Source organism: Sus scrofa, chromosome 1, assembly GCF_000003025.6.
Source record: "Sus scrofa isolate TJ Tabasco breed Duroc chromosome 1, Sscrofa11.1, whole genome shotgun sequence".
Taxonomy (NCBI): domain Eukaryota; kingdom Metazoa; phylum Chordata; class Mammalia; order Artiodactyla; family Suidae; genus Sus; species Sus scrofa.
The window spans coordinates 133,001,577-133,025,060 of NC_010443.5; the positions used below are offsets into that span (position 1 = coordinate 133,001,577).

The 23,484-nt window shown below is 39.1% G+C and overlaps 2 protein-coding genes across 5 annotated transcripts in view; one reads left to right on the top strand and one right to left on the bottom strand.

Annotated features, from left to right (window-relative positions):
• SPRED1 (sprouty related EVH1 domain containing 1) overlaps positions 1–15,149 on the bottom strand; it is a 113,623-nt gene extending 98,474 nt beyond the window's left edge. Inside the window, exon 1 of one of the 2 annotated variants that reach the window (XM_003121622.6) lies at positions 13,975–15,149. In XM_003121622.6, the coding sequence (XP_003121670.3) occupies positions 13,975–14,006 (32 nt within the window). In that variant the 5' untranslated portion in view covers positions 14,007–15,149. The remainder of the gene's footprint in view (positions 1–13,974) is intronic. The other variant, XM_013985631.2, reaches the window with a different exon arrangement.
• The window catches only part of LOC106506784 (basic salivary proline-rich protein 2-like), a 120,974-nt gene continuing 111,524 nt past the window's right edge, over positions 14,035–23,484 (top strand). For all 3 annotated transcript variants that reach the window (XR_002345566.1, XM_021098035.1, XM_021098041.1), the window contains exon 1: positions 14,035–15,016. Coding sequence is in view for 2 of the 3 variants with exons in the window: in XM_021098035.1 (XP_020953694.1) it covers positions 14,035–15,016 (982 nt within the window). In the remaining variant the exon portion in view is untranslated. The remainder of the gene's footprint in view (positions 15,017–23,484) is intronic.

Below are 23,484 nucleotides of genomic sequence, written 5' to 3' on the forward strand. Positions count from 1 at the left end.
AATTATCTTTTAAAAATACTGGGTCTTGTATAACAAATTTTCTTTTACCAATATTTTAAAAGGGTATTTCCAGTCCATTTAACATACCACTCTAATACTCAGTTATATAACCTATGTAGACATTTTGCATGACAATATATGGGTTATATAACCTCTAACTGAGCTATACTCCTTATGTGTGTACAGATCCCATTTAGTTCCCCAAAAAGACCCAGAGGTTTCAATTCTAAGGCCTAAGTTCACTTTACTCAGCTTTTCTCCTCTACCTAAGGTTTTGTGTAAAGCTTTTCTTTTTCCGTCTGCCTTCTGCCTTACTTCTCTTTTTAAAATTTCAATCCTCTAGAAAACCCTCTTCCCCATAAGTAAATCAAAACCCATACACACATAAATCTATGTTTACATAATTTTCATGCAAAAGTAATTTATAGATGAGAAAAGATTACCATCTTCATTAGCACAGATGCTCAGTCACTAAAAGATTTGCTCTAAGTCACATAGGTAAATGGCAAAATTGACATAATCTGAGTTTCTTTTTCTTTCTTTTCTATACAGCTTTGAAGAGTTCTTAGTGTGCCAATTAATATAATTCTATTCCTTCCAACACAGGTAATTCACTATCTACATAAATTGTACGATATTTTAATAGAAACAACACATTTTAAGTAAGATCCTTTCTAGATATTTTGGGGGCTCTACAAAACTTTTTTAATGAGCACATAAAAAAAGAAAATTTCTTCTACGGGTAATTTCCTGTCATTTTCCAGGTTTTCTACAATGTAACTATACCGTTTTTTTGTACTTCAAAAAGTTTATATTAATCTTTGCTGGATCCATATGTTCCTGCTTTTTGTTTAAAAATGCCAGCTACTATAATTACGGTGCACAATCATGTCTTGCTCTTGAGCAACACCCTAATGCACCCCAATACTGCCTTTCACCAGAGTACACTTCCTCCAGGAATGTGCCACACAAGCTAGAAATATATAATGCCATAGGTTATAAATACGCAAAGATTTCAGGGTTAAGTTTTCCTTTTTTCCCCTAGTATAAATAACTAGAAACAGTTCATATTGAAAATACAACTTTATTATTGATTAAAATGTAATACAGATGAAATCTGTTAGATTGTTTACTAGATTTCAAAGTAATTACACACTTTTTAAAGGCTGCTATGGGATGCATTCCCTTATCAATCAGGGCACTTCAATGAAGAAACCTGACAGGCAATGATGTAACATTTATTATCTATAATTGAGCCACAGCAATTCAAATCCAAGTTCCCTTGCAATTCCTCACAACCCAACCTTGAAATGCACTCCCCTGAGAATCCTTTCAGTATTTCATCTTATTTTCATGAAATAAGCTAACCATACATGTAAATAAGTCTTAAGTTCCAATAAGGAGGTACATTCTTTGAGGACGATATCCCATACACTGCACTGCAGTTCAGAACAGGAGACTTCTGACTACAAGGGTTTTGACCAGCCTGAAGTTTTTATACAGAATGGATAAAATATTCTAAAATATATAATTCTTCTCTATGGGCTAGAACACAAAAGTCAGCCTATGGCAACAGAGTAAGTCCAAGTTATTTTATGAAAGGTTGTGTACGTGTTTGTGTATGTATAAATGCATGTATGCCTGTACACTGTGTCAAAAAAGTATAATGTATTTGTTACTCATACAGTCAAGAGTTTAAAAACTACTATTTTAGGGTACAGGTTTTGGAGTCCACCAGCTGTGTAATCTTTGCCAAGTTTTTAACTTCAATAAGCCTAAGTTTCTTTATCTTTGTAAATGGGGGTAACAATAGTAATAATATTTAAAATAGTTATGAAGACTAAATCCATCAAATGATTTTAAGACAATGCTAGTAACCACTCAAATATTAGCTGTCATTTAATTACATACTAGGAGCTATGTAAAAAACCCTCAGGGTACAATGTGATAAACTATTATAGGCATTAAAATGATGATTGCTAAAAAAACATACTATGAGGATAGAGATTCAAGTATATCCCATAAAAATGAGTAATAAATATTCACACATACACTATTAAAACAAGTAATAATGTACTTGTGTGGAACTAGAAGCAAGTGAAAACTACACTGGGTTTTTAACTGATTTTGTTCTTTCTTTGATGTAATCACTGCTCCTTGTCCTTCCCAAAGCAAAGTCCATTCGGGCTGCAGTAACGTAATACCACAGACTGGGTAGCTAATAGACAACAGAAATTTATTTTTTACAGTTCTGCAGGCTGAGAAGTCCAAAATTGAGGGCTTCTTCTGAGAAGTCCAAAATTGAGCAGGGCTCAGTGAGGGCAGGGCTTCAAAGGCAGGGCTTCAAAGGCAGGGCTGAGTGAGGGCCTTCTCCTGGTTCATAGCTAGGGACTTTTCACACAGTGGAAGGGGCTAGGGATCTCTGTGGAACATCAATCTTCATGATTTAAAGCACATCTTAAAGGCCCCATCTCCTTACACAATTATCTTTGGGGGTTAGGATTTCGGTACAGGAGATTAGTGGGGAAACAAACATTCAGACAACAGCAGTCAGTTAAAAGGATTCATTCAGTTTCACTGTTTTCCTAATTACCTAGCTAAATCTACTTGAGACAGGGTAAATGCAAAAATGGAAAGACTAGAAGTTAGCCAGTAATTATTTAAATCAAGCTACTTTTATTTGATGTATGCTGGAACCTAGGAGGCATTTCACAGTTTCAGACTCAACAACAATAGGGTCTATATAACATCAGATAAATTCTTTTTCTTTTCAGCTCACTTAGAAGCTAAGTTTGCTCTCTCCTAAAGTATCAAGATAAGGAAAAACAGCTAAGGAAAACTAAGGTGATTAGAGGCTAGCTTGTCTCACTCATTCATCTCCTGTGTCTCGCCTTTCCTTTGGAAATAATCATAATACAGAGTTTAAGACTACCTTAATTTGATATACTACTTATTAAAATTATTTGTTATAATTTCTTAGCTTTTACTAAGTTAAGTTTTATTTTGGGGATCAATAATTCTCAAGAGAAAAAGCATATACATTTTTCATCTTATTTTTAAGTTCCTGATTTATGTTCATTCAAGATCTTGATTCATAAACAACTTCAAATTCATGACTAAACCAAGTTTCAATAATTATGTTCCTAAGGCTATTATTTTTGAATTATCAAATTATAGTTTCAGAATAATGCTAAGCATAGGCTAAATCAAAATATCAACAAATTTTTGCTTCAGTTGTTGATGACTATAAAATGAACATAACCTTACAGACCTTTAGGTGTTCAAATTAAAGTCAGCACTAAACCACAAGCAATGAACTTCTAGCTAGCCAATCTAGCCTAACTCACCTGTTAACAGTGATACTAGTTGATTACAATTGCAAAAAATTAAATATCTGAATCTTTAATAACCTGAAAAAAATCTTCCTCTACCCTTCTCCCATGAAGTAGACTTCTGTGTTCCATATTTGAAATAATTTGAAAGCTCCTTCATTCAACTCTAAGAAAGATAGCTTTTTCCAGTGAAATTGATGGAGAGATGTCAAGTCTATTTATATGTACTTCCAAAACGGACTCAGGTATTAAAACTGCTTTTAAAATGTTCACAAAATAGATTTACGTTATTTTCTGTTTGTTGGAATGTTCAGATTTCTCAGATTTTAAGTTTTCCTAAAAAGCTTCTTTCTAACATTTAAACCGAAATACAATTTTTCAGAAGGTCAATAATCATTTTTAAAAAGTAACCCTCAGACTTTAGTACAATAAATAAAGGTCAATTTGGTTTTTTTTGTGTGTTTATTTGTTTTTTAAAGTAACCCTACCTTCAGGCTAAATGAAAATAAGTACTGATTATTTCATGAACATAGTACCTTGGTCCTCAAGAACTGAAAGTTCTTTTTTAATATTCTCTTATCTCCAACCCAAAAATGTTATTGGGAGGAGAGGAGGTTCATTTTATCTTAATAGCCCTCTGAAGTAGGGACATGTTATCCTAGCTTTACAGATGGAGAATCAAACACAAAGACAAGTTATGTAATTTGCCAAAGTCTTAATGCAACAGTCATCAATAACCACAGGATCATGTTAATTGTGAACACCAAGTTAATTGTAAAAATTCAATTAGTGAGTTTTGTTTTGAAAAGGCCTTTTCTAATGATATTAGGACTGTAATACCCCTAAAATACAAAACCTTCTGTCAAAGACAATATAATTTATTTGGACAAAGCCCTACAATTATCAGTCAATATCTTAGCCTTTCAAAAAAACCCCATAAAGTTCTTAATAAAATCCAAATCTGGATAATTTATTCACATGTCTATCTTCTTTTCTACTTCCTAATTCCCAACCCCTCTCATTCCTGATAGGACCTTTATTACATGAGATCCTATCATTTCCAATACTCTCAACTCTTCCCATCTGAGCCCTTCTCTTAGCCTCCTTCCCCTCATACCCTCCTTTTTCAATGTCCAATTCTAAAATCCTTACTCCTATCTCTTTAAATTGTAGAGGCAGGTGTCAACATTCATACCCCACTTCGAGCAGCTCATCTCACACTTATTAAACACACTGGTGCTGGCTCAGGATTCTTCTCCACCTCAACTTCCAGTATCAACCCAGCAACTTAACCAGCCATACTACTGACCTTTTAAAATATCCTAGCAGGAGTTCCCGTCGTGGCGCAGTGATTAACAAATCCGACTAGGAACCATGAGGTTGGCGGGTTCGGTCCCTGCCCTTGCTCAGTGGGTTAAGGATCCGGCGTTGCCGTGAGCTGTGGTGTAGGTTGCAGACGCGGCTTGGATCCTGCATTGCTGTGGCTCTGGCGTAGGCCGGTGGCTACAGCTCCGATTCGACCCCTAGCCTGGGAACCTCCATATGCCACGGGAGCGGCACAAGAAATAGCAAAAAGACAAAAAAATAAATAAAATAAATAAATAAATAAAATAAAATAAAATATCCTAGCAGATTCTGGTTCTTCTATACCAACAACCTATTTCTACTTTAATCTTCTATGTTATCACTTTGGAGTCTGCATTCTTTGATCAAAATCTTCAATTTTCCTCACTTCCATTCTACACACGTTAACTTTACCAAAACTTCCAGTCCAATCCTTCAAAATGGCTGTCAATTCTGTCTACCTATCACTTCAAGCTTATTTTTTTCTTTAAAACTTAGTCTGGTCATTAAATATGATGTACAGTGTGGTATAAATACAGTGCAATTTGAATCTCAGTTCTACACAACTTACTCCCTTGTGTGGCTGTGGGCAAGTTACTAAACCTCTCTTAAGTCTCAGTTATCTCATCTGTAAACTATGGATAATACTTAGCTCACATGGTCATTAGAAGGATTAAATCTAGCACAGTATCTAACACAAGCAGTAAAACAATTTGATAGATTCCTCTTTCCTGGGCTTTCCTCTCCCAATTATCCACCTTGCCTTAAAACTTTTTTATTCTTCCTCTCCGTTACTGACATCACCTCATCCAACAGATAATTTCAACCCCTCACTTCCTCCTGAATAAACATAATCTTACTTTTTGCTGTCTCCACTTCATCACTTCCCATTTTGTCTTTCATACTTTCTCTCTGAATTTTCATATCTTACAAGACTTTTCAGTCTTTTGATGTCTCTTCTCACTCTCCTTAAAAACACTGCTGTTTCTCACTGTTCACCTTTCTATTACTACTTAATATCCTCCTTGGGCCATTTCCCACTGGCTGGAACTAAAAGCATACTTTGGAGATACTGCAGGTTTGGTTTCAGATCACTGAAACAAAGTGAGTCAGTCACATCAATGTTTGGTTTCCCTCTTATGTTTACACTATACTGTAATCTACTAAGTGTGCAATAGCACTATGCCTAAAAAAAAAAGTATATACCCTAATTAAAAAATACTTTATTGCTAAAAAAGCTAGCCATCATCTGAGCCTCCAGCAAGTCACAGTAACATCAAAGATTACCAGAACAAATACAATAAGTTTGAGATATTATGGGAATTACCAATATGTGACAATGAGACACAAAGTGAGCAAGTGCTGTTAGAAAAATGATACTAATAGATTTGCTCAATGCAAAGTTGCTTCTTTTTGTAGAAAACACAGTAACTATGAAGTGTGCTAAAATGAGGTATGCCTGTATTACATATGCTCAAGTCACCACGAATTCTACTCTCTTAACCTTCTGTGGGCACCGAACCTACACTTCAAACACTTATGAGATGTTTTCTAATTGATACCTAGGTGAATACCCACAAATTTTAAAAGATCAAAATTATTTTCCCATTAAAAAATTCTCTTGCCTCTTCCCACTTCATTTAAAAGCTCACGGCAGCCCAAATTTAAAACGTTAAAGCCATCCTGCACTCTTCCTACTCCTTCCTTCACATCCACTGAAGTAATCATACTCACTGGACATCTGAACTGCCTCAAATTCATACCCAACAGTTCCAAATGCACTACTTTCACCTGTTTTTTTTTTTTTTTGCCTTATTACATCTTCCCCATTAATTACAGTTCCTTCTCTTCTCCTTATCAGTTGTCCAATCAAGTCCCAGTATTCAGCTTCCTACACAAACTTGGTATCACCCCCTCATTTAATTAAAATAACAGTTCCCCACTGCCTCCATGATCAAGACTTAAGCTGGTACCTTCATCAAGTATCCTTACTGACCTAAGATTGTGGTGAGGCATGAAGAAGGGTAACTCAAAGAATAAATTTTCTTTGAACAATTAGTGCTTTGTCTGAAAAATTAATGGGCATACTGTTTAAAATTAGTGTTATTACTGACGAGTTAAAGTTTCCTCAATTTTGCAAGAAAAACTGATTTCCAGGAACTTCTGTCACATTCATCTGGCCTACCCACCACCCTTTGTCCCAAGGAGGCTGATACATACTTAAGCACAAATCTAGACTACTGGGCAATCTGGCCCCCCAACACTTTTCCTATTCCCTTTCCCCTGCTCCTCCAAACAAGTATATCCAAAAAGCTGCTGCTTTTCTTCAAACTTACCTTTTCTCCCTTTATGCTTGTTTTTGTTTTTCTCCCCTCTTTTTGGAATGCCTGTCCTCCTTCCATTGCCCCCATCTCTGGCTGACTCTTAAAATGACATCTTTTTTTCTGAAGTCTTCCTTCACATGCTACTCCCACTGTGCCAACCACCAAAGGGAGAATTACTTTCTTCTTGAGCCCTGAAGAACTTCATAAGCAAAACACTCAGCACATTTCAGAGGGATCTAGTTTCCTTGTTGGACAGTGAAAGCAGTTAAGAGGTTTTACTCATCTTTATATCTCCAGATCTAAAAAAAGTCAAGTGCCTACCTAATAGGCATTCAAATGTCACTAGAACTGAAAATCCTTGAAGAAAAAGTCACTAATGGTATCCGCACTGAAAAACTAAGAAAACCACATATACAACTCAGTAACTAAAATTCTGAAATGCTTTTACATATCATTACGGGGGCAAACCCAGAATTGAAACCTAATTCCAATCTCAAAATATCAATGTAATTCACAATAGAACAGTAAAAAAAACTTTCATGATTTTATGCCAAAGTTAATCATTAATGTTCTAATGTGGTTAAAAACTACAAGAACTCTGAAGAAAAAAAAAAGGCATTTAAAAAGTCACAGTTCATTAAATTCCATCCAAATTTTGGTAATCCAACTACTGCATACTAAAAACAGAGAAGCCATTAGTAAATACCATGCATTTGTGAAAGTAATCTCTAACTAGGTAAAGATAAACTGCATTTAATCATAAGCAATAATATCATTGTATATTACCAGGAAAACAATTATATTCTACATTCCAAGTCATAATGGCCTTTATATTATAATCCCTGTTTCACAGATGACATTTAAAAGTAAAATAACAAAACTGATATTAGATTAAAATTTAATTTCCAATTACTCTTAAATTTACCAAAGCTTATTCTTTGTACTCTATTCTTTCCTAGGTGATTTTAAAACTTCAGATACAAGGTAATTTCTACAAGTCAATCCTACATTTACAAGTAACATGAATAATCTATTAAATGTGGATTTCAGAAGTACAAAGAAAATCACTTAGGATTCTTAAACTAAAACACTAAAGTTGATCAAATCCAATACTCTCATTTTAAATCAGAAAAATTAAGAAGCGGAAAAATAATAAAATCTCTATGAACATTTATATTATAAATCTATAAATTATGGACATTTACTTCCATACTATGGGCAATGATAAATGACAATCTGACATTTAAAACTGTACCATTTCTCTTCCTTAATCTTCAAACGTGATTAAACTACACTGATTTTCTTAAGTTGACATTCTTGCAATCTTATGATAAACCCAATATGACTGTAAGGCTTTGTTGTTTTTAATTCACTGAATTGGGTTTAATTTGTTACCTTTTGAAAATTCTTAGCCATTATCTCTGAATACTTCCTCTCCCCTATTATCTCTTCCTTTGGAACTGTTAGCACTATCTTGCACTTGTTCATCTTATCCTTCATGTTTCTAAATCTTCTGATTTTATACCACTCTCTGTGGGTTCAGCCTTCAGGGCCTCAGTCTATAGCAGGGGATTTTAACCTTTTGTGCCATGGACCTCTGGCAGTCTGATGAAGCCGATGACCCCTTCTTCAGAATATAAAAGGCTTAAAACAAAATACTTAAAATTACCAAAGAAGTAAATTATATTGAAATAATTATCAAGTATTTTAAACCTGATATACTAATTCATGTTTTTGTATTAACATATTGAAATATAAGCTCTAACAACGGTTTAATAGCTATAATAATTTCAAACTAGTAATGACTCTAACTGTTATTTCAAGATATCTATAAAAACTAAACAGTAATTGTACTATAAGAAAAGAAAAATCTGATTTCTCTACTGGTGTTACAGCCTGAACTGAATTCTTCCAAAAATTAGGTTGGACCCTAACCCCCAGTACCATAGAATATGACCTTATTTAGAAAGAGGGCCACTGCAGATGTAACTAGTTAAGAAAAGGTCATACTGGAGTAGAGTCAACTCCTATTCCAATGATAGTATCCTTAAGAGAAGATGACCATGACACGCATATGATACTTTGTTTTGCCAGCCCTAGGATACTTACTAATGTAATCGCTATCACAGGCACCTCTACTGCTGCTAGTTTGCTGGTGTTTCCTTCAAGTATGAAAGTTGTCAAGTTTCAGTTAGAGACTAGTAAAAACTCTGAATTTTAAGACCCTATGTCTAAATCAATTTAACACCTCAGTCTGAGTTCCACTACTAGAACTATACTTTAGCAAAAACAATGAACTATGTTTAAACAGAAAGACACCAATAGTTTTTTTGGTTTTGTTCCCCCCATTCAAACCATTCCAAGTGCCACAAAAACAACATCTTGCGGATATGTAATGATTTTGGTTCTGGACTCTAAAATGAGATGCAGCTATGACATAAAACTTGAAACAGTGAATTAAACTAAATATTAAAGAATAAAAATTCATTATGAGTTAACTTCTTATACCAAATAAATGTGAAATTATCTTTCAATGTTTAACATAATATTATGAAAAGGCTTACTTTGTCCAGTAAGTAAAGTATGAGGCTTGTTATCTTACTACCCAAGTTGATTTTAAGCTCAATAGTCTCTTGCTCACTTATTCATCCAGAGACCATATTCATTTAAAAAGGGGGAGGGGAGAGGAGCACTACAAAGTTCTCCATATGTGATGTATATATATTTTCAAGACACATGGCTATTAAGCTCAAAATAAGAAAGTCTTAAAAGATTATGAATGCACCAACTGTTTCCAAATTTATCTTGGCTCTTCAAAATTTCTGCTTCTACTTCATCTTCCTACCATATCTCTACCATAAGTCTTTCATTTGCTTAAATATGTCAACTACAATAATCTAATAAAATTGATTAAGAAATATGTATGTTACAAGTCTTATGACTTGCAATGTGTCTATCACTATTATGTTAGGGAAATTTAGCATAGGGCCCATAATGATGCCTAGTTCAATTCCCTGATTTACAACTGAGCAAACTGAGGGCTACAGAGGCTGTCACTTGCCCAGAATCACAGAATAAATTAGTGACAGTCAGGATGTAAATTCACTTCCCAATTCCAACTCCAATGTTCTTTACATTAAACCATACTGCATAAAAGTTGGTAAAAGTTAAATAAATTATCTACAAATGGCTTTTGTATGATTAATTCTGTCTATAATATATTTAAACAGTTCAGTTACCCAAAAACGAGTTTTCTGCTTTTTAAAAATCAATTTTATTTTACTATCCAGCACATTTTAAAAATAGGAACAGGATGTCACTTCCACCTTTAAAATTGGCAAAATTTTTTTCAAAGAGAACAGAACACTTCAACGGATAAGAATTCTCATACAGTGAAATTTTTTTCTAGAGGGAGGTTTAATAGAATAAAGCAACTTAAAATCTGCATCTCTTTTACTCCATTCCTAAACTATTTCAAGAGAAAAAGAGATTTTGATAAGGATAGAACTCAGGAGCAAATGCAGAGTTGTTCAGAAATAGGAGATTAATTAAAACTAAAATTACACACTGAATATAATGTAGCCATTAAAAATTATGTTTTAGGGAATATTTAAAGGCCTAGGAAAATGTTCACAATATGTTAAGATAAGATAGTATCTACTTACTATGCAATTCTACTCTATATAAAATACATGTATATACATAAATTATATGCTTGTAAAGCATTTATCACAGTGCCTGGCACATAGTAAAAATCCAATAAATGAATATGATTATTAACACCATATGAAAAGTTTTGATTACATATCTGAATGTTAGAAATTCAAATAAGCTATTACCTATTCACTTTAAAGAATTTTGTACACTATCTGAAATAAAATATTACTCTTGCGTGGAGAAATTTGTTTTTTTTAATGGCACTATTAATGCAGTTCCAATTCCTACTGGAGATTGGAGAAGAAAAGGAGATTTTCACCAATCCTTCCCCAAATTTGGCATTGCATAAGACAAAGTGTTACAGACTTATAACAGATCTTTCAGTAATTCTTGATTAAACATATACTCACAATCAACCTCTAAAAACTATTCATCTCCCTACAAAGAACTTAATTTCAAATAGAGCGGGTACCAGATGATTTCAAAAGAAGGCCTCTAAAGGCCTTACTGGCCTTTTTAATCACAACGGCTATCTGGAAAAGGTTAATGATTTTCCAAAATATTGGTGATTTTCACTCTTTTTAAAGGTCAAAACTGGGTGAAAAAAAACATTCCAGTGTTAAGAACACTCTCTACTGTAATTAAATAACTATTGATTGTGGATTTAAAAAAGAGAAAAGAAAATGAAAAAAATACATAGAGGGCCAAATAAAATTCCTATCTCAAAGCAGTTTTAAACTATGCTAAGGCTTTAAGGGCGTCTGCCATAACCTACCTCTCTTGTTTCTTCATAATATATATGATTATAAGTAACAAAGTGACATTTCAAAACAATACTCTGTACATTAAAAGACAAAATATATAAACTTGTAAGATAAAGTCTACATTCCAAAAAAGTTCACTCTTTGGGGTTCAGCTAATGAACAAACAATGCTGGTAAAATTCATTACCAGAAGAACAAACCACTTACTAAAATAAAAAAAAATTTTTAAGTAAAACCCCCAAGAGTTTGTCCCTATGAAGAATATCTCATTGCAAAATATTGCATGCTAAATCATATAATTCTTCACCTAACAAAACATAACAAAACCCTTAGTAAGGAAATATCTACCAATAAAACAGGATAAATTTGCAAAAATAGAATTCTAAAAGTCTGGCTGAGTGAGATAATTTTCAAATTGACCCATATTGAGTGTGTGTGTGTGTATATATATATACATATATACATATATTTTTTAAAGGTAATGGGACCAGTAAAAATTGCCATTAGTTGTTTCAAACATCAACATCTTTGGAATTAAATCACCAGGAATATTTACTCATTTTCAGTCTAACAGCTGTATCATCCACTGATAATCACTACACCCAAAATTTGCACTCTCAATCTGTTCATGAAAAGTGTTAAAAAAAAAAGAGCCCACTTAAAAATTATATTTTACACGTGTGTCAATTCACATTCCCCTATCAGTTTTTCTATTAGCTACATCCAAAAAGAAGATACTTAATATTTTACTTTAAATATGGTAATTAGTCTTTTCCCACCAACATAGAGCTTAACATTTTAATCCAGATTACTTTCTTAAAAGACGATACTAGAAAAAATATCGTCAATCTGTTCAGGATTTTTAGCAGTTTTTCTCTACTAACTTTGCGTTATCTGAGATACTTTTTGATCTCTCTCAAAGTAGGTCTAATCTGCGGAAGGCAGTGAGACAGTGTACAGCACTGTGAATGGACAGCCAGGTATTTTATGAATGGACGCGATCACGTGATCCCAGCACCTCCCCGAACTGATATTTCCCACATAACTGTGTCAACATTCTGAGAACAGGGGTAGTTGTTTGTGTGTGCGTCTATTTTTGAATTTAACCTATAACTTCGAACTCTCCTTACTTTCTGAACTCAAAAATCTACAGCAAGGCAGACAGTTGAGCTTCTAATTTTTTTCTTGGGAAATCCTTTCAAGATGTCCAAGGTGATGGATGTTTAATTATTTTTTTATGAATGAAGAGTGTGCTATGCAAATGAGAACGATTCACAAAAAGAGAGAGAACATGGCGGCCACTTCTGCTTCCAGACTGCACTGACACTGCAGCAATCTACCTTCTCCCACACCCGCTCAGCAGAAGAGAGCGCTGGGGGGGGTGGGGTGGGGGACGCTGCAAGGCATTTCTCAAGCTACTTTACGTTAAACAAGCCTAGGCTTCGGACTTTAAAGTTCTCTCAAAAAGGTCTGACTTGAGGAATGCACATTACTTAAAGGAATGCGTCCTACTAGTCCTAACTCACTTAACTCTTTATAACTCACTTAACTCTTTATAACCCTCCAAAGATTATCAAAACCTGAATTTAATTACAAGAAACGGATGCTAATAAGCAGCATGGAATTAAATCCCGTCTCAACAGAAAGCGGTTGCCGCATCATTATTCCTCCAGGCAGCTGTTACGTTAAAGCAAAATATTCTAAAGGCACAGTATTTCGTTTGGAAAACATAAGGACAGCCCAAATAAACAAGAACTTAAGCCGGGATGCTCTAGAAGTTAATGAATGAAGTCATCAAAAAGGTCAGCAATGTAAACACTGTTAAATCAACGTAAATGGTGTGTTTCAAAATACAGCTGAGAGAGATAAAAATCCTTATAGCTGAGCGTTCAAAATCCTTCTACGCTCCTGATAAAGACAAGTCCAGCATTCGCAAGGCAAAACAGTATAGTTTAACATCTCCCACACTCAAGGTGTCCTTAATGCTATTAAATTATTAAAATGTTTCCCTCGCCCCATTTTTTTACAAGAATCCTACAGGTCACAAGTTTAAAAGGGGGGGGGGCTTAATCGGTATTTAAGAGTCACTGACTCATCGAATTAAGATTCAAGAGCAGTTTGCGGCAGGAGGTGCTCCCACACGTTAGTTTCCGAAAGAAACTGCTATAAAGGAGGCAGGACGGATATTCAAGGTATGCTGACCGGCATGCTAAAGTGAAAAAGGACAGGCCAGAGGTCTTCCAGGCACTGGGGTAATTTCTACCCCGCCTCCATGCATCTACAGCACTCCATCTCCCGAGCGCACAATTGCCATCCCAGCCCAACACTAAATACCTTCCCCCAGATGAAAGCAACTAAAGGCTGGGGGTGGGGGTGAGGGGGTGGGGTGCAGCCATTAAATAAAATGGCTAAAAAAACAAATGTTTTCTCCACAGCAAGATGCACCGAACTCTCCAGGGTTGCAAGCACCTAAGTCTCTGAGGGGTCTGGGGGAGTGCCAAGGAAGGGGGCTATGGGAGGGGTGGTAAGTAATCAAGATCAGTAAGGTGCTTACTCGTTGTCAGAAGTCGCCGTCTCCTCGCTCATCTTTCCCTCACCGTGATCCGATCTGGAGATGGAGGAGCAACAGCAGACGCAGGAGCAGCAGCAGCACCGAGGGGCAAGAGGCAGCGGCGGCCGGGGGGGCGCGGGGGCAGCGGCTCAGGGGCCTCACCATGGTGGATGTCTCACCCGGAACGGTACCCCCCCAGCCGGGAACCCCGGCCACCCCCGCAGGGGGGTGGCGGCGACAACCTCCACCGTGGCGACCCCAGCCTCTTCGCCCGCCTCAGCGCCCAGCCAAGAGATCCGAGGAAGCCAGGGAGGGTGGGAGGAGAAGAAAAAAGGCAGGGGGGCTGCAAAGGCAGACTGGAGAGCTGCTCCTCCGGCCACTGGGGTGGAGCGCGGCGGGGTCCGGCCAGGAAGGAGCGGGCGGGCGGAGAACCCAGGAGCAGAGGCGGCGCTTCCCTCAAGGATGCGGCGAGGAGGAAGCAGGGCTCCGCTCGGTGGGGGCCGGCGGGGGGGTGCCGAGCCCAGACCCGGGCGGCGGCAGCGCGGTCCTGCGGAAGCCCACCCCACCATCTCCCGCCTCGCGGTCGGCTGCCCTCAGTCCCCGGCGGCGACCGGGCCGGTCCTTCCGGACGAGCAGAAGCGGGCGAGGGGCCTCAGGGCGGCGGATTCCTCCAGACACGCTCTGGCCGGGACGGTTCCAGAAGAGGGAGGAGGGGGCGGCGGGACGCGTGTGAGGCAGGGGCAGGCGGACCGACCGCCCCCAGCCGGGCCGGAGAAGAGCGACGCGCCCCAGGGGCAGGGTCACGAGAAGCGTCGGGAGAGCGAGGGAGCGGCCGCGGGTCCCCCAGCAGCCTGCGCCCAGCAGCAGCTCGGCGGGTCAGCTCCTCACGCCCGCCAGAGGGGAGCCGCGAGGGGGGCGGCGGAAGCGCTCACGCCGCCCGCTCCTTCCGCCGCCGCCGCTGCCCGAACCGGGGGCGCCCGCGGGAGAAGGAGACGAAGTAGTCCCTGGCGATTTCCCCGCACCGCCAGCTTCCCGGAGAACCAGAGTGGGTATGGGGCGGGGTGGCCGAGCGGGGTGACCGGGCTGTGAGGGTGTAGTGGGTAGGAGGGCTAAAAGCTGCGACCTCAGGACGAATCACCGCAACTCGAAGTCGTGTGCAGCATAGCAAGTTTCAGGAAAGTAGTTCCCTCCTCCCTTCATTTCCCAAATCGTTGTCGAGCCACAGAGCGGGGAGAGGAGGAGGGAGGCGGAGGGATACGCAGGCACGGTGCTCGTGTGCGTGCGCGCGCTCCAAACTCTTGGCACGCCGCGGAAGGAGGCGGGGGTGGGAGCTGCACCGGGAGCAGCTCCGGAGGTTGCATTGTGGCGGCGCGGTACTCCCCTTAACTCGCTTTGGAATATCCGGGTTGTTTGAACCTAGAGGCTAGGATGACAGCGTGCTCAAGGAGGCAATGGAGGCTCCTCTGTTCAGCTGTGTGTGTGTGTGTGTGTGTGTGTGTGTGTGTGTGTGTGTGTGTGTGTGTTTTCCTTGCAGAGCAAAGAATGGAACTGGCATGAGTTCATCTTTAGTTGGTGGGGGTTGGAGGGAAGGGACTACATGTACAAAGAGAGCTCCTCCTGCTGTCCCTCTGGTTGCACTGCTGCAGTCTCCTAGCTGCATGCACTGAAGGAGTGTGTGTGTGTGTGTGTGTGTTAGAGAGGGAGAAAGAGTTTAAATACCTTGGATTCTTACTGAGCAAGGGGTATTCTGTGCGGGGCATTCATCTCAAAAAGCTAGCGTGGTTGTTAATGGAGAACGACTTCCATTGAAGCCCTGGGTAGGCGTGTTATATGAATCTGGCGCAGCCAGAAGCACAGGAAATAACTCCCGCTGCGAGTGAGGTTGCATAACTATAGCGCAGAAGATGCCTCTGTGGCACGCACGAACTGCTCTAAACCGAGGCGGAACAATTATTCAATAGGCAGCTGTCACGTTTGCAATGTTAGAGGACAATGTATGCATTCAGCTCAAAAGGTTTTTGCACAGAAACCTACTGGGGTTTGGGCCAGAGTTTAAGGGTCTGCCGGACCAGAGGACTCAGCTCCTGGCTCTGCAAGTGCTATTATCTCTTACCTACCTAGAAAGGCAGCCTGTACTGGATCAGGCCTGGTGGACTGAGTCCCAAGTTTCTGACGCATCTCCCTAGGTATCAGTATGGCTCTGTGTGCAGTGCTTTTTTTCTCTCCTTGGGTTTGTGCGACCCGAGGACGAAGGTTGCTGCTCCTGCCACCTTGAGGAATAGAACAATTCCTGAGAAAGAAAAAGTGGGAGACTGCCGAATAAGTCAGCACTCGTTTGCCATCCATCTCCAGGAAGTTTCAGGACTGCTGTTCCAGAGAGTCTGGACCAAGCCTTTATATAGTATTTTGGACATTGTAGGTGCTTAGTCAATCCTAGAGGAATAAATAAAGGAGTTGAATCAGTCTGCCCAAAGACCCTCCCGTTGATTTCTGAGGTTTTATATAACTCTTGCTTCTTGTCTTGCAGCAGAATTGTCCTTTCTCAGGGCAAGGAAGGGGTAGTGTTAGTGACAGGAAGAGGTAAAGGGGATAGGCAATAGTCAGAAGTTGCCTCTGAACCTATGTTTTTCATATTGTTCCTGCAAAGAAACTGTGACGAGAAGTGTTGGAACTGCCCCCTCTCCTTCCAATACTGCTGCTCACCACATTGGCTGCTTGGATTTGAATCAAGTCCCATCAGTTATAATTTGTATTCTAGACAATTTTTGTTCTAGGCAGGCTATTTACATTCTGTCCCTGTATGAAATGGGGATAATAGTACCTAACTCATAGAACTGCTGTACTGATTAATTAGGTGATAGTATACATAAAGTACTTGGAACAGATTGAGAGCTGAAGTCTTCACTCTCACCTTGATTTTACAAAACAGATAATAATAAATTCCATGACAAAATGGTGGCAGTTGCTCTGAAGTTTCAGTGTAAAGCATTCAGTAGCTTTGTTCATTCATTCAACAAATAACCATTGGTTTTCTTCCATGTCCCACTCTTGTTAGGCACATGGTCTGGTCCTTAGCAAGCCATCAATAAATGATAGCACAGTCAACAATCCGTTCACTGCCTTTGGTGTTCCCTGGGCCACTCTCAGGACCCTTCTGTGCTCTTCTTTAAAGGGTGCCTTTGTAACTCTCTCCTCTCACTCAGTTGTTGTTACCAACTTTAAAAGAAAGATTTTCTTTGTATGGCCAGAGCGCTCAGTCATCTACCCTGAAACCATCAGAAATGGTCCTGCAATAAGGCTCAGAGTCCAGGGGTCTTCTAGTCTGACTATCAGCAGCTGCTCTTGTCTATCCCAGTGTTTGGCTATAAGAGGTACAAAAGACATCACAAGAAAATGCATTGTGTGAGACCTTATTTGGATCCTGATTTGAATAAATATTTTAAAAGTTGAGATAATTGGGGAAACAAACACTAAGTGAAGATTGCTGATAACACAGAAGTGGTGTTGTGGTTGTGCTTTTTAAGTCCTTATCTTTCGGAAATACCTACTGAAATATTTGCAGATGCATTGATATGATATCTGAGATTTGCTTCAAAATAATCTAGTGGGGTGAGGAGTAGAGAGTAGTTTAAATGAGACAAGATTGTGTGCTCCTTGCTTTTGTGGGGGTGAGGGCATACCTGTGGCATGCCGAAGTTCCCTGGCCAGCGATTAAATCCTCGCCACAGCAGTAACAATTTAACCCACCACAAGGAAACTTTTCTTTGTTATTTTATATATTTGAACATTTCCATAATAAAGTTTTTTTGTTTTTAATGTGCACTGCAAGTACTGCTTTAATGCAGATTTCTAGGCCCCACCCCAGAGATTTTGCTCAGCAGATTTGGAACAGTTCTGACAAATCTGCTTTTTCAGAAGTATGCCAGTTGTCCTTCTTAAGCCCTTTACAGTCTTCTCCTCCTTTCCTTGTAGCTACTTGTGTAATCCCATCTCCAAACACATCCCTAACTAAAAGCTCTTCCTGCAGGACCCCAAAAAAGGGCAGTCCAAGGTATATCACAGGCTAAGATAGATACTGATCAAGGACAGAGAGCAGGTTCAGCTAAGGAAGGCAAATCCAATAAGATTTGAAAAGCCACACTAGAAGATAAATATAGATCACAATTTCACCCAAGTTCCAACTCCATTCAGCTGGTATAGCTGCTAGTGAGACCTAGTCAAGAAGGATTCTACAGCCATGTCGGGTCAGCAGGTCAGCGGACACTTGTATGTGCTTGGTTGTGTTTTCTCAGGTATATCTTTGAAAAGAGGCTGATCGTGAAGAGCTGGTGCTCACAGGTGGCGCTCAATGCTATTGCCCTCAGCTTTAGAAATTAGCCACAGCCACTTAACCTGTTATAGAGGATTAATTATCAAAAGCATCCATGAACCAACAGCACAATTGCCAGCTACTTGCCAGTGGAGGACATCATCAAAGTTAAAGTACAAGTGGGTTCTGGGTTCCATGACGGTGTCAGACCAGGTTTTAGAAGCACAGCAAAGGTGGCCTGTTCTCACAGAGGCACTAACCAATGATGGCATGTAGGGCTCCAATTCAAGGCTTTTCCTCCCTCTTTCCAGACCACTTGGTCCATATGATTATCTTTCTTTTTCTTTTTCTTTTTTTTTTTTTCTTTCTCTTTAGGGCTGCAGGTGCAGCATATGAAAGTTTCCAGCCAAGGGGTCGAATCAGAGCTACAGCTGCCAGCCTGTGCCACAGCCACAGCAACTCCAGATCTGAGCCGCATTTGTGACCTACACCACAGCTTGTGACAATGCTGGATCCTTAACCCACTGTGGGAGGCCAGGGATTGAACCCTCATCCTCATGGACACTAGTCAGATTCATTTCCCCTATGCCACAATGGGAACTCCCCATATGATTATCTTTCTTATGAACTCAGAATTTGTCTTCAAAAATTTTTTTGCTTTCACTGTTTTATACTTGTATAGATCATTCTCCCTCTCTCTCGTTTCCTAATCACCTTTTTTTTTTTTTTGGTCTTTTTGCTATTTCTTTGAGCCGCTCCTGCGGCATATGGAGATTCCCAGGCTAGGGGTTGAATTGGAGCTGTAGCCACCTGCCTACACCAGAGCCACAGCAACGCTGGATCCGAGCCGCGTCTGCAACCTACACCACAGCTCACGGCAACGCCGGATCGTTAACCCACTGAGCAAGGGCAGGGACCGAACCCGCAACCTCATGGTTCTTAGTCAGATTCGTTAACCACTGCGCCACGACGGGAACTCCCTAATCACCTTTTTTGAGTTCATATTTATTTAAAGTGGCTTGAAGGCAGAGGCTGAATTTTGTGGGTTTATTTATTTGTTTTTGGTGTTCTTTTCAGCAATTATTTTAAACAATGGTGGCTTTTCAGATATGGGAAAGCTTTATATATATAAAAATGAAACTGTCTTGCCTGACACTGATGGAAATCAGGAGTCTCCTCTAGCTTCCTATTGTGACTTAAATACTACTGCAGTTCAGCCTTTCACAATACTGTCCCTTGCACTAATAAACTCTCAGCAGATACTTGTATGCTCAGAAAGCCAAAAGAAGGCACAGCCATGCCAACATTTGAGGTTCTAACAGTACATAAAGTACATGTACACATTTCCAATTCTAAAATTACTCTTAACACTATCCCTTAGCAGATGTTATTAAAATTTTGTATTTTAAAGCTGCAGTTAATATGTGCTTAGATCAAAGAGGACTCTATTTTCATGCAGTACTTTGTTTAATGAATGAGTGTGTGTGTATGTGTGTGTGTATAACCAGTCTTTTGGCTAATGAGCTCTGCCCCTCAGTGGAATTACTAAATGGTAACCATGTTTCTAAATAGTTTCCTTGCCTCTGGCATGAGTCTGTTTCTCCATCACTAGGGTTTCCATGTTCTTCCAAACTAATACAAAGTATAAAGGATAAGTATGCTATTTTATTTTTCTCCCAAAGGACTGCAAATTGTTGGTCTGGTAGTATCCGGTGAGTGTGAAATCAGTTTACTTTTAATGCTATAACTGCCTTTTACAGGAAGTTTCCACAAGATTACAACCAGTGCAAGGGAAATGTGCAGTCTGCGATTTCCTTTCTTTTCAGTATAATCTTAGCGGGGAAGCTGCTTACTAGGCCGCCACACCACTAAATAAAGCATCTATCTCTTAACCATTCTTCTCCCAAGTGGCTTTGGCATGCTGCTTCCAGTACAACAAATATGAAGGATTGAAACATCCGTTACTTAACATTTCCAAGGCCATGTGTATGCAACACATGTTCAGTACAACAAAGGAGTCTGAGAAGTTCCTTGGATTCTGTTTTAAATATGGCATTTCACTTCCCTTTTAGTGAGTAATAAATAATTAGCCATTGCATAAGACTTTAAAACTTACCTTTCTAACACCCTTACCCACTAAGTATTATTATCAACTTCAATTGGCAGAGAGACTTAGGAACTGAAGATCAGAGAAGTTAGGTGACTTGCCAGAGGTCACACATTAGTGAGGAGGTAGCTAGAGCTCAAATTCAAATTTTCTCCTTCAAAAGCCTCTCTCTGTGTGTTTGTGTGTGTGTGTGTGTGTGTGTGTGATATAAAACTTCTTAAAGATGGGATCCTTCATGGAATATTCTACTTCAAGTCAGTGTTACTGTAGATGATGACCTGGCAGGAGAGCTGTCTTTTTATAAAAGGAGAGTTGAATTGCCCAACTATTATCAGCTGCTTTTTGTGGGCATTAGGTACGTCAATTCCCTTACACCATCAGTTCTCAGAATGTGATCTGGACACTTTAGGGTTGCTTTTGCCAATCGGTAATGAATTCTAAAGCCTTGATAGGAAGACTACTTCCCTCAGGAGGCAAAAACATCTGGTTGTCTTTTGGTGAGGTTAGCACAGAAGTTACTAGCCATGTGGGGCTGTTTACATACAAAATTTAATTCAATGCGATTAAAAACTTACTCTTCAGTTATACTGGCCACATTTCAAGAGCTCAGCAACAGATGGTTAGTGGCCACAGATGGGTGGTGGCCACTGTATTGGAGAGTTTTTATAGAACGTTTTTATCCTCACAGAAAGATCTTTGGGGCACTTTAATGTGCACGTGTGTAGTTGTAAACAACACAGGTAGTTATCTTATGTTAATATGGAGGTGTAGCAATAATTATTCTCAAATATGTTATTGTTCTGAACTAGGGCGCTGCATTCCCTCTTTTGATCTTAAATATGCCTTCATTGCCTTCAACTAAGGGTAAAAAGGGAGGGAATTTCATAAGCAAAGTCTTTGATAAACCCACAGGAGATCTCTATATTGGGAAATGTTAATTCATTGATCTATTTATTTTATAAAAATGCTTTAAATGTTCATGTTTAAAACCATAAATCCTTGCTACTCAAAGCAGCATAGGATCAAACCTGGGAGCTGGTTAGAAATGCAGACTCCAGCACCACCCTAGCTTTGCTGAATTGTAATCTGCATTTTAACAACATCTTTGGGTAAGTCATCCACATGGTAAAGTTTAAGAAGTACCACTGTACATTTATTTCTAAGAATGGTTCCTTCCTAACCTTGACTAGGTATGTTCTTCCTCAGGCTTTTATATAAAAGTAAAATATTCCCTCTCTATCAATTCTAGCCCTGTTTATCTGCCCACCTCCCACCACAACAAGGATTTTTGTTCCTGTTTCCTTTTAACCTCTTCTTTCTACTCTCAGATTTAGACTACTCAGCACCTGCTTCTCTCTGGATTAAACCTACTGTGTACTCTGAGCTCCTTGAAGTTCTGGGACTCCCTGGTGATGGACTTGCCCTTGAGGCCGGCTCCTTTTCTCCCCACCTCCCTGTTCCCATCTTTTCTCTCAAATCTCCCTTTCCTAAAAAAAAAAAAAAAAAAAAAAAAAAAAAAAAAAAAAAATTCTTTTTTTCCAACTCTGTTTCTAAGCTGAAGGTTCCCTCCTCTTTCCACTCTGCAACATCTGGCACTTTCTTTGGAATTTATCTCACTGTATTAGGCATGTGTGAACCCTGGTAGTTCTACCCAGCCCACTCAGGAAGTCTTAAAAAACTTTGTATTTTGTTGTAGCTTCTATTTGCTCTATTGTAATCTAAAAACAAATTTAAGACCCTGTGTTTACATAAAACATTGGCCCTTCAAGCCCTCTACCTGTGTTAGCAGTTTGTGTGTGGGAGGGTGCACACATACATATATAATATATAGTTTAATAGTCATAATTCAAAGACTATAGAAGTTTAGGTCATAGAAGGAGAGCTATGGAGGAAATGTCAGTATTAGAGGAAAAGATAGCAATTATTTTTATTATCTGTTTTGTATAACATCTTGTGTTATTTAAATGTTTCCTTTTTGCTATCCATGTCTTCCTAGATATATTGTGGATTTTGGAGACCAATAAAAAGCTTTTGCAATGGTCTACATAAGAGAAAAGTTAGGGTACTAGACAGGGGCTAGAGAGAAGAAAATGGATACAAATACAAAAGGTAACAGAATATTCAGGACTATTTAGGTTCTGGGAGGGAAGTTGCTTTTCAGAAACTTGCACTTGAGCTAGGGAGACATGGAAAACTAAAAGGAAGCATTTACAAAATACAAGACGTGGGAGTTCCCATTGTGGCACAGCGGAAATGAATCTGACTAGTATCCATGAGGATGAGGATTCGATCTCTGGCCTCGCTCAGTGGGTCGGATATCTGGCGTTGCTGTGAGCTATGGTGTAGTTCACAGATTTGGCTTGGATCCCATGTTGCTGTGTCTGTGGCATAGGCCAACAACTGTGGTCTGATTCTATCCCTAGTGGGAACTTCCATATGCCATGGGTGTGGCCCAAAAAGGAAAAAAAAAAAATTAGAAGATGTTCTATGAACAAATGTCATGGCAAGTACTAAAAATTAATGCTGCTATTTCCCTCTAATGGCACTAATCTTATTAGCATCCCCAAATATGCCCATTTTGGAATCCTATGATCATACCTTTAGTACCTTTGTATTATAAAATCTAAAATATACACCATATTGGAAAATGCTCTACTTAACAATTATTAGATACTCAAAACTCAGTTCCAATGATGTTGGCCAGTCCTTATATCACCAGAAAGAGATGTTTTCATAGCTGCCAGAATGGCCATCATCAAAAAGTTTAAAATAATAAATGATAGAGAGGGTGTGGAGAACAGGGGACACTCCTACACTGTTCGTGGAAATGTAAGTTGGTGCAACCACTACCGAGAAAAGTATGGAGGTTCCTCAGAAAAACAGAAATAGAGTTACCATATCCACCAATCCCACTCCTAGGAATGTATCTGGGCAAAACTAATTCAAAAAGACACATACACCCTTATGTTCACAGCAGCACTATTCACAATAGCCAAAGCATGGAAACAATGTAAATGTGCACTGAGAGGATGAATGGATTAAGAAGTTGTGGTACATATATATATATACAATGGAATACTACTCATCCATTTAAAAA